Here is a 10,857-nt window from a genome sequence, read left to right as displayed (position 1 = left end):
CCAAGTAAAGGTGGAAGTTATGGGAGCTATGGAAGTTGAGAATCTATTCAGTAATTATCTTAATGAGTATAAGGGGACTTATTATGATGTATGCTGAAAAACCATAATTGCGATATTAGTATGATGCTAATTTATCACACATCCAAACCCCACAATGTTTATATAAGTGTTTTTTAGTTTAATATACAAAATACAATTCTCTAACACTTAAAAAAGAATGATAAACACCATGATTTATTCTACTTGTTGTATTTCTGTCATTACAGGTGAATCATCCAAATTCCTAAAAGACATTTATGGAGAATTGTTCAAAGGTGGAGGAGTTCATCCTTGTGGGATTAACAGATTCCCCTGAACTTCAAGTCCCTCTCTTCATAATATTCACTATCATCTACCTCATCACTCTGATGGGGAACTTGGGTCTGCTATTCCTGATATCATGGGACTCCCATTTGCACACACCCATGTACTTTTTCCTCAGTAACCTCTCTCTGGCAGATTTGGGCTACTCTTCAGCCATTACTCCTAAAGTGATGGCTGGATTCTTCTCAGGAGGCAAAACCATCTCCTATGGTGGATGTGCTACACAAATGTACTTCTTTGTGTACTTTGCCACAGTTGAAAGTTATCTGCTGGCTGCTATGGCCTATGATCGCCAGGTTGCCGTGTGTAAGCCCCTACATTACAACACAACAATGACATCTAGGGTTTGTGCTAGTCTGGCCATTGGTTGCTACGTTTGTGGTTTTCTGAATTCTTCCACTCACACAGGAAACACCTTCCGCCTCCACTTTTGCAATTCCAATGTGATCCATCACTTTTTCTGTGACATTCCACCCCTCTTGGTTCTCTCCTCCTCTGTCACATATATCAACGAATTGGTTGTCTTCTTTGCTGTAGTTTTCCATTCATCTTTTACAATTTTTTTCATTTTGAAATCCTACTTTTTAATTTTCATTGCCATTTTAAGGATGCGCTCAGCTGAGGGCCGCCAGAAAGCCTTCTCTACTTGTGCTACCCATCTCACAGCTGTGTCCATATTCTATGGGACAGTAATCTTCATGTATTTACACCCCAGCTCCAGGCATAACATGGACACAGACAAAATGGCTTCAGTGTTCTACACCATAGTCATTCCTATGTTGAATCCTTTGGTCTATAGTCTGAGGAATAAGGAAGTCATTAGTGCATTTAGGAAATTTGTGAGTAAAGCAATATCTTCATTAGGCATCTTTTTTAATTAAGGAGAAAAGTATTCAAATATTTTTCTTCCATGGTATGAACTTTACACTACATCCTTTCTTAGACTGACATATACCTTATTATTTATGGATCATAGGCAGTAACTTCTGTCTTCCCATGCTGAATTTGGAAAACATCTTCCCTCATTGGCTTCCTGTATCTTACTCTATTATCTCTATTTTTCAGTACTTTCAAGGAACTGGATGTTTTACACTTAAACTGTCATTTGAGGATACTTTTGAAGTTGAAATGTTAGTTCATCTTTTCACCAGAGCTTTTACAAAATTCCTTTACCACCAAATTTATGAGCCTATATGGCTCTGCCATTTCCTTTTCATGTGCATCTGTGCAAGCTATTATTAAGTGACTTGGGCTGGGATTGTCGTCATCACTGTATTATCTATCCCAATGTTTTACTGAAAAGTCCAGTGAGTTTACTTCTTATATGTGAAAATGTTATCAGTGCACTTAAGATTGTCATCATTACTCGGGTATTTTGAAAGAAAGTCTGAAGCTGAGCTAAGTATGATAGGGTGATTCTAAAAAGGAGAACTTGGTAGAGTGAGGTCAAAATGAGCAATTATGTCATAAGAATGATGTGTGAAAGGAAGAACTGATACAGAAGAAGCAAGTGGGGATGGACTACTGGTATTGCTAGAGCTTACTCTCATCAGAAATGGGTTACAGTGAGAACAACATATGCAACCAGAGGGCTATAAAAGTCTAAATCTATAAAGAAATGAAAAGGATAGCATAAGGGAATAGGATAAGGGAGGGACTTTTGGGGGGGTAGATTAAAGTGGAGGTTGGTGGGAGAGGATAAGGCAGGGATTCTTAGACAGGTGGGTAGATTAAGTAATAGGAGGGCCAGGAAGTGGTTAGATGTAAATTAGATCCATGAGGAGGGATAGGGCAAATAGAGGAGAAAGATAATAAGGTAACATAGGAAGAGGGAAATTCATAACTAGTGATTACTTTGAATGTGAATGGGATAAATTTTCCCATAAAATGGAAATGGATAGCAGTATGGATTAAAAAATCTGAGTTTGACAATATGTTGCTCACAAAAAAAACACAATAAAAAAGAGAGATACAGAGTTAAAACAGGTGTTGTACCCCAATTAACCAAATTGCCAATTAATCACCATAAGAGGATGGTCATCCAGGTAAGATTATATTACCTACATTTGTAGTGCACCCAGTAAGCTCAGTTTGTGATTTTTTCCCAACCTCCAATAGCAGCACACGTATAAGAGCAAAAACACATACCACCTGTTCTTTATCTTGTCTCCACCTGTATAATCATCATGCCCCTCTCCCTTCCCCAGCCTAAGCTCATTACCAGATACCTCATCATCATGGAGATTGTTTCAGTTTTGATATTAACAACTCTTTGGTACACTCATTTCCTTCTGCCCCTCTGATGGAAGGGCTTCAGTGAAAGGTAAAAAACCAACATTTTCCTATAGACTCCCTTTGGAAAGGGCTGAAAATTTCAGCTTCCTCCACATTTGCTTCCATCTACTCTGCTTGGTTGTGTCATCATCATCATCATCATCATCATCATCATCATCATCACCACCATTATGTCACTGACACCACAGTCATCATTGTTTCCTCTCCAGGTACCTTTGTGTGTATTGTTTTCACTTATTAGATTGTAAGTTCCTTGAGGTCAGGAACTATCTTTGTTTTTCTTATTTGTACACTTCGTACTTAGCACAGTGCCTTGGATATAGTTGACATTTAATAAATATTTATCAAATCAGACCAAAAGCAATGGATGATGGGAGTTACTCCAAATGAAGGCTAGGCAGGGCAAAATCTTAGATATGATAATTGGTCAAAGGACTCCAGAGAGGAATGTAATTTAGAGTTGAAAGAATTCACCAAGGGTTCATTACAGGGGAAAAAATGAGATTGTCAATGGTGAGGAAGTGATTCCTTAGGAGATGATGATGGTACCAAGGGAGTGTTTCCTGGGGTGTGAATAAAGAACAAAGTTTGAAATTGCAAGACAGAACTTCCACTTCCAGGAGCCAAGATGGTAGAGTAAAAAGGTAGTCACTCTCACCCTCCCCTATCAACCTCTGAAAACCCAGAAAAAATCACCCCAGAAAAAACCCTGTAACAGCTGAACCATAAGAAAGATGGGGTGCAGTACTGCAGTAGCCCAGGTAGCCAAAGGGATTAATGGGAAAGGCCCCTCCTACCCTGGGGGAAACAGGAGTCACCCAGCCAGCTAGTGGAAAGACCCATTTTAGCATACCAGGAGGAGATTCTGGTGCCTCGGCATTCTACAGCAAACAGGTCTCCCAGTGCCTCAGCAAAAATAAGGGAAGCAGCACTACAAAGGGCCCCAGGTGGATAAGAACCCGACAGCATTTGTCTAAAAGGAGCTGAAGAAAGCCACTTAGAGGTGCCAAAAAGTTCCAGCCTTGTTAATTCCAGTCCAACACCAGGTCAGCTGTCAGAACCCTACAGCCTCCAACTGCCATCCAGGAGGAGATCCCAAAGCCCAGGTGGTCGAGCAGGCAAACACCAACAGATGGACATCTGTGTGCCTCAGTGAGGGTAGGGGAGCCAGTGGAAACCAGCTAAGAAAACCACCAGGTCCCCCAGCATTCTACAGCAAAGAAGTCTCTCAGTACCTCAACAGAAATAAGGGAGAAATAAGCACTTCAAGGGGCCGCAGGCAGATAAACACCTGGCAGCACTTATCTAAAAGGAGCTAAACAAAGCTAAAGGAAAGGAAAAGCAGGCAACCTAGATTTACCTGAAAGTCCCAGCCTTGCTGATTCCAGCCCAACACCAGATAAGTTGTCAGAATCCTAAAGCCTCCAATTGCCAACATAAGAGGCCCTAGCACACAAAACCAGTGACCAAGACCTAAGCTCCCAACACAAGAAGCTTGGGTCACTGCCCTCTGCTCCCCAGCAGGAGAGCTTAATCTCTTTAAATGCCAGGGAATAAAGAAACACCATGAGTAAAAAGAAACATGTGATAGATTCATATTATGAAAAGAGTGAAGATCAAGACAGAAATTCTAAAGAGGACAACACTGTCATCAACCCACATCTACAACATCAAAAGGGAATATGAACTGGTCTGAAGCCCAAAAAGCCTTCTTAGAAGAACTCAAGAAGGATTTTAAAAGTCAAATGAGAGAGGTAGAGGAGTCTTTTAACAGTACAATTGACCAAGTGGAAAAAAAGTACAATGAAGAAAACAAGTCCCAAAAAGACACAATTGGCCAATTAGAAAAAAAAAGTACAATGAGGAAAAAAATCCATTAAAAATACAATTGACCAATTGGAGAAGAAAGTGCAAAATCTAACAGAAAAAAACAGTATGTTAAAAAATTAGAATTGAACAAATGGAAACTAATAGCTCTATGAGAGAGCAAGAATCATTCAAAAAGAAACAAAAAATGAAAAAAATAGATGAAAACGTAAAATACCTCATGGGAAAAACAGCTGACCTGGAAAATCGATCCAGGAAAGACAATTTAAAAATTATAGGCCTACCTGAAAGTCATGATGAAAAAAGAGCCTTGACAATATCCTTCAGGAAATCATAAAGGAAAACTGCCCTGAAGGCCTAGAACCTGAAGGTAAAATAACTATAGAAAGAATCACTTCCTCACCATTGACAATCTTATTTTTTTCCCCTGTAATGAACCTTTGTTGAATTTGTTCAACTCTAAATTACGTTCCTCTCTGGAGTCCCTTGACCAATGTAGGGAAAGAGATCCCAAATTGAAAACACCAAGGAATATAATAGCCAAATTCCAAAATTACCAGATCAAAGAGAAAATATTGCAAGCAGCCAGAAAGAAATAATTTAAATATCATTGAACCACAGTCAGGATTACACAGGACCTTGCAGCCTCTACATTAAAAGACCATAGGGCATGGAGCATGATATTCCATAAGGCAAAGGAGCTTGGAATTCAGGCAATTAATGAAAATGAGCATGATTTTTCAGGAATGGAGATGGATATTCAACAAAATAGGGGACTTCCAAACATTCCTGATAAAAAGACCAGAGCTTAACAAAAAATGTGATCTTCAAGTACAAGATTCAAGAGAGACATAAAAAGGTAAATGGGACAGAAAGATACAATATGTTGTTAAGAGGGGCAAAATGTTTACATCCCTACAAGGCAAGATGACACTTGCAACTCTTGAGAACTGTATTGTTATTATACCATGTTAAAGGAGTATACATAAAGGGGGTGGATATAGTTGACTTTGATGTAAAGATAAAAAAAAATTAATCAAGTGGAATAAATGGATCCAGGCAAATGGATTAGTCTGAGCTAAGAAAATGTACTGAGAAAGGAGGAGGGAGACAAGGGTAAATTACATTACAGAAAAAAAGACACAAAAAGCTATTAGAGCAGAGGTAAAGAAGGGAGCATTTTTTGAACCTTACTCTCATCAGATTTGGCTGAAGAAGGGAATAACATAATCAGTTAGGTATAGAAATCTAAGTTGTACTACAGGTAGTAGGAGGGGAAAGGGGAAAGAAAAGGGAGGGGGATAGAAGGGAGGGAAGAAGCAGTAAGGGTAAAGGGGAAGAAAAGGGAAAGGGATAATAGAAGGGAGGTGGGACTGAAGGAGGCTGTGGTCAAAAGAAAACACTAGTAAGGGGGAGAAAGGAGAAAGGAGAAAGAAAGGCCATAAACAGGTGGTAAAAAAGGATGGAGAAAAAGACACAGATAATAATCATAACTGTAAATGTGAATGGGATGAACTCTCCCATAAAACAGAAGCATATAGAAGATTGGAATAAAAACCATAATCCTACAATATGTTATTTACAGGAAACGCATTTGAAAAAGAGTGATACATACAGGTTAAAGGTAAAAGGCTGGAGCAAAATATATTATGCTTCAGCTGAAGTAAAAAAAAAAAAGCAGGGGTAGCAATCCTGATCTCAGACAAAGCAAAAGCAAAAATAGATCTTATGAAAAGAGATAAGGAAGAAAACTACATCCTACTAAAAGACATCATAGACAATGAAGTAATATCATTACTAAACATATATGCACCAAATGGTATAGCATCCAGATTCTTAGAGGAGAAGTTCAGGGAGTTACAGGAAGAAATAGATAGCAATACTATACTAGTGGGGGACCTCAACATCCCCCTCTCTGAACTAGATAAATCTAACAACAAAATAAAGAAGAAAGAAGTTAAGGAGGTGAATAGAACATTAGAAAAGTTAGGTATGATAGACATCTGGAGAAAACTGAGTGGGGATAGAAAGGAATATACTTTTTTCTCAGCGGTACATGACACATACAAAAAAATTGGCTGTGTACTAGGGCATAAAAACCTCACAATCCAATGCAGAAAGGCACAAATATTAAATACATCTTTTTCAGATCATGATGCAATAAAAATGATATGTAATAGAGGGCCATGGGAAGATAGACTAAAAATAATTAGAAACTAAGTAATCTAATCCTAAAAAAGATTAGGTCAAAGAAAAATCATAGAAACAATCAACAATTTCATTTAACAGAATGACAATAATGAGACAGCATACCAAAACTTATGGGATGCAGCAAAAGCAGTTCTTAGGGTTAGTTTTATATCTCTAAATGCTTACATAAATAAAATAGAAAAAGAGAGCAATGAATTGGGCATACAACTAAAAAAAACTAGAGAAAGAACAAATTAAAAATCCTCAATTAAACATCAAACCAAAGGAAAACCAAAGGAAAAATTAATAAAGTTGAAAATAAGGAAACTATTGAACTAATAAATAAAACTAAGAGCTGGTTTTATGAAAAAACCAATAAAATAGATAAACCTTTGGTTAATCTAATTAAAAAAAAAGAAAGAAGAAAACCAAATGACTAGTATCAAGAATGAAAAGGGTGAAACTACCACGAAGGAAGAGGAAATTAAAACATTAGGAATTATTTTGCCCATATATATGCCAACAAATTTGACAATCTTAGTGAAATGGATATATATTTACAAAAATACAAATTGCCCAGATTAACAGAAGAGGAAGTAAAATACTTAAATAACCCCATCTCACAAAAAAAATTGAACAAGTCATTGATGAACTGCCTAGGAAAAAATCTTCAGGGCCAGATGGATTTACATGCGAATTCTATCAAACATTTAAAGAACAATTAATTCCAATACTATATAAACTATTTGGTAAAATAGGTAAAGAAAGAATCTTACCAAATTTTTTTTATGATACAAATATGGTGCTGATACCTAAACCAGGAAGAGTCAAAACAGAAAGAAAATTATAGACCAATTTCTCTAATTAATATAGATGCAAAAATTTTAAACAAAGTATTAGCAAATAGATAACAGCAACTTATCACATGAATAATACACTATGACCAGGTAGGATTTATACCAGGAATGCAGGGCTGGTTCAATATAAGGAAAACTGTCAGCATAATCCATCATATCAACACCAAAATGAACAGAAACCACATGATCTTCTCCATAGATGCATAAAAAGCTTTTGACAAAATACAACACCCATTCATATTAAAAACACTAGAGAGCATAGGTATAAATGGATTCTTCCTTAAAATAATAAATAGCATCTATCTAAAACCTTCAGCAAGCATAATATGTAATGGGGACAAGCTAGAAGCATTTCCAATAAAATCGGGGGTGAAACAAGGATGTCCATCATCACCACTCTTATTCAACATCATACTGGAAATGTTAGCTTTAGCAATAAGAGAAGAAAAAGGCATTGAAGGCATTAGAATAGGCAAAGAAGAAACAAAGCTATCACTCTTTGCAGATGACATGATGTTATACTTAGAGAATCCCAGAGAATCAAGTAAAAAACTAGTTGAAATAACAAACAATTTTCTCAAAGTTGCAGGCTATAAAATAAAACCACATAAATCATCGGCATTTCTATATATTACCAAAAAGGCCCAACAGCAAGAGATAGAAAGAGAAATTCCACTTAAACTTACTGTAGACATTATAAAATACTAGGAGTCTACCTCCTGAAAAAAACCCAGGAACTCTATGAACACAATTACAAAACACTTTTCAAGTAAATAAAATCAGATCTAAATAATTGGAAAAACATCAGCTGCTCATGGGTAGGCCAAGCTAATATAATAAAAATGACAATTCTACCTAAGCTAATTTACTTATTCAGTGCCATACCAATCAAACTACCAAAAAATTATTTTATAGAGTTAGAAAAAATAATAACAAGATTCATTTGGAAGAACAAAAGGTCCAGAATATCAAGAGAAATAATGAAAAGAAATGCAGGGGAAGGTGGCCTAGCCATTCCAGATCTTAAATTGTATTATAAAGCAGCAATCATCAAAACTGCTTGGTACTGGCTAAGAAATAGAGTGGTGGATCAGTGGAATGGGTTAAATACACAAGACAAAGTAGTCAATAACTATAGTAATCTATTTTTTGATAAACCCAAAGACACATGCTTCTGGGATAAGAACCCACTCTTTGAAGAAAAAAAAAACTCCTGGGAAAACTGAAAAAGGGTTTGGCAGAAACTAGGCACAGACCAAAATCTCACACCATATACCAAAATAAAGTCAAAATGGGTTCATGACTTACATATAAAGGCTGATAGTATAAGCAAACTGAGAGAGCAAGGAATAGTTTACCTGTCATATCTATGGAGAACAGAAGAATTCTTGACCAAACAGGAGATAGAGAACATTATGAAAAGCAAAATAGATAATTTTGATTATGTTAAATTGAAAAGTTTTTGCATAAACAAAGTCAATGCCACTAAGATTAGAAGGAAGGTAGAAAATTGGGAAAGAATTTTTACAACTAGTCTCTCTGATATGGGCCTCATTTCTAAAATATATACAGAATTAAGTCAAATTTATAAGAATACAAACCATTCCCCAATTGATAACTGGTCAAAGGACATGAACAGACAGTTCTCAGATGAAGAAATTAAAGCCATCGATATAGTCATATGAAAAAATGCTCTAAATCACTAGTGATTAGAGAAATGCAAATCAAAACAACTCTGAGGTACCACATCACACCTATCAGAATGGCCAACATGACAAAACAGGAAAATGATAAATGTTGGAGAAGATGTGGGAAAATTCGAACACTAATGCATTGTTGGTGGAGTTGTGAAATGATCCAACCATTTAGGAGAGCAATTTAGAACTATGCCCAAAGGGTTATAAAAATGTGCATACCCTTTGACCCAGCAATAGCACTTCTAGGGCTATATCCCAAAGAGATCACACAAATGGGAAAAGGACCCACATGTACAAAAATATTCATAGCAGCTCTTTTTGTGGGGGCAAAGAATTGGAAATTGAGAGGATACCCATCAATTGCGGAATGACTGAGGAAGTTGTGGTACATGAATGTGATGGAATACTATTGTGCTATAAGAAATGATGAACAGGCTGACTTCAGAAAAACCTGGAAAGACTTGTATGGTCTGATGCCGAATGAAGTGAGCAGAACCAAGAGAATGTTGTACACAATAACAGCCACGCTGAGTGATGACTTATTGATAAACTTATTGATAAATAAGTTGATAAATATTGATAAACTTAACCCTTCCTGGAAATATAAGGCTCTAAGACATCTCCAGAGGTTGTGTGATGGAAAATGTTATCCACACCTGAAGAAAGAACTGTGGAAGCTGAATTGTTATAATTTTTCTCTTCTGTTGACTTTTGTTTCCTCTTTCTAATGGTTCCTCCTATTGGTTTTAATTCCTACTTACAACATCACTAATGTGAAAATATGTTTAATATGAATGTAAATGTATAGCCTATATCAGATTATGCATTGTCTTGGGGAAGGTGGTGGGGAGGAAGGGGGAGAAAAATTTTAAGCTCAAAAGCATATGGAAGTGATTATTGATAAGTCAAAATAAATTAATAAAAAATTGCAAGACAGAAAGAGAGGTGAAATGACAGATTGTAATTATATAAGGTGTTTTCAGTGGCAAGGAACATAGAAGTGGAGAATTTGTAGGTGTCTACAAGTTCAAGGGTAAGCCTATTTTTTGTGTGACAATGAGGTAGAGTGCAAGAATTGGTCAGGGGAGATGAATAAGTTGAGAAGTGTGAGATTTAGGGTAGTTGAGGGAGCATCAATTTGTATGTTGAAGTCCCCTAGTACGAGGGGAGAAATGGGGAGAAAAACAGAGCAGAGCTTTGCACTCTTAGCTTGATACAGGTTCAGGGTGTGAGGAGGAAGGTCCCAGGACCATCCTCCACCCAGAGAATCTCACCATCTCCTTCTGCTTTTCCAATGTCAGTAGGTTCAAAAAGAGCTCAAACACCAAAGCTTGTCCTGGTTAGCTAATACCTTTTGAATTCACCTCAGTTAAGTGCCACTCTTTATATACTAAGACTTATACTACCAAACAAATATGTATTATTTTTGCACAATATCATCCTTCATTGATTTTAGCTACTCTTCAGCCATTACTGCAGGAATGATGGATGGATTCTTCATACCCATCTTCTACAATTGATTCATTGCACAGTTATTTTTTTTTTCTTGTGGTCTTTATTCAATCCACAAAATTTTCTCTGGCCTATGATCTAAATGTAGCTTTATATAAGACTCTCTCCTACATCAC

At 36.7% G+C, this 10,857-nt stretch overlaps 1 protein-coding gene across 1 annotated transcript; it reads left to right on the top strand.

Moving 5' to 3' along the window:
- Positions 1–296: 296 nt before the first annotated feature.
- Positions 297–1,244, top strand: LOC114042663 (olfactory receptor 5B12-like). Its single transcript, XM_027861349.1, has one exon. The coding sequence runs from the start codon at positions 297–299 to the stop codon at positions 1,242–1,244; it is 948 nt and encodes a 315-aa protein (XP_027717150.1).
- Positions 1,245–10,857: the final 9,613 nt, after the last annotated feature.

This window comes from Vombatus ursinus, unplaced genomic scaffold, assembly GCF_900497805.2.
Source record: "Vombatus ursinus unplaced genomic scaffold, bare-nosed wombat genome assembly UNPS02014662.1, whole genome shotgun sequence".
In the NCBI taxonomy this organism is placed as follows: Eukaryota; Metazoa; Chordata; class Mammalia; order Diprotodontia; family Vombatidae; genus Vombatus; species Vombatus ursinus.
The sequence above is the reverse complement of the archived record's forward strand: the minus strand, read 5'-3'. Positions and strand labels throughout refer to the sequence as shown.

Coding starts and splice junctions, on each gene's coding strand:
- LOC114042663 (XM_027861349.1), top strand. CDS start 297: ATGGAGAATTGTTCAAAGGTGGAGGAGTTCATCCTTGTGGGATTAACA.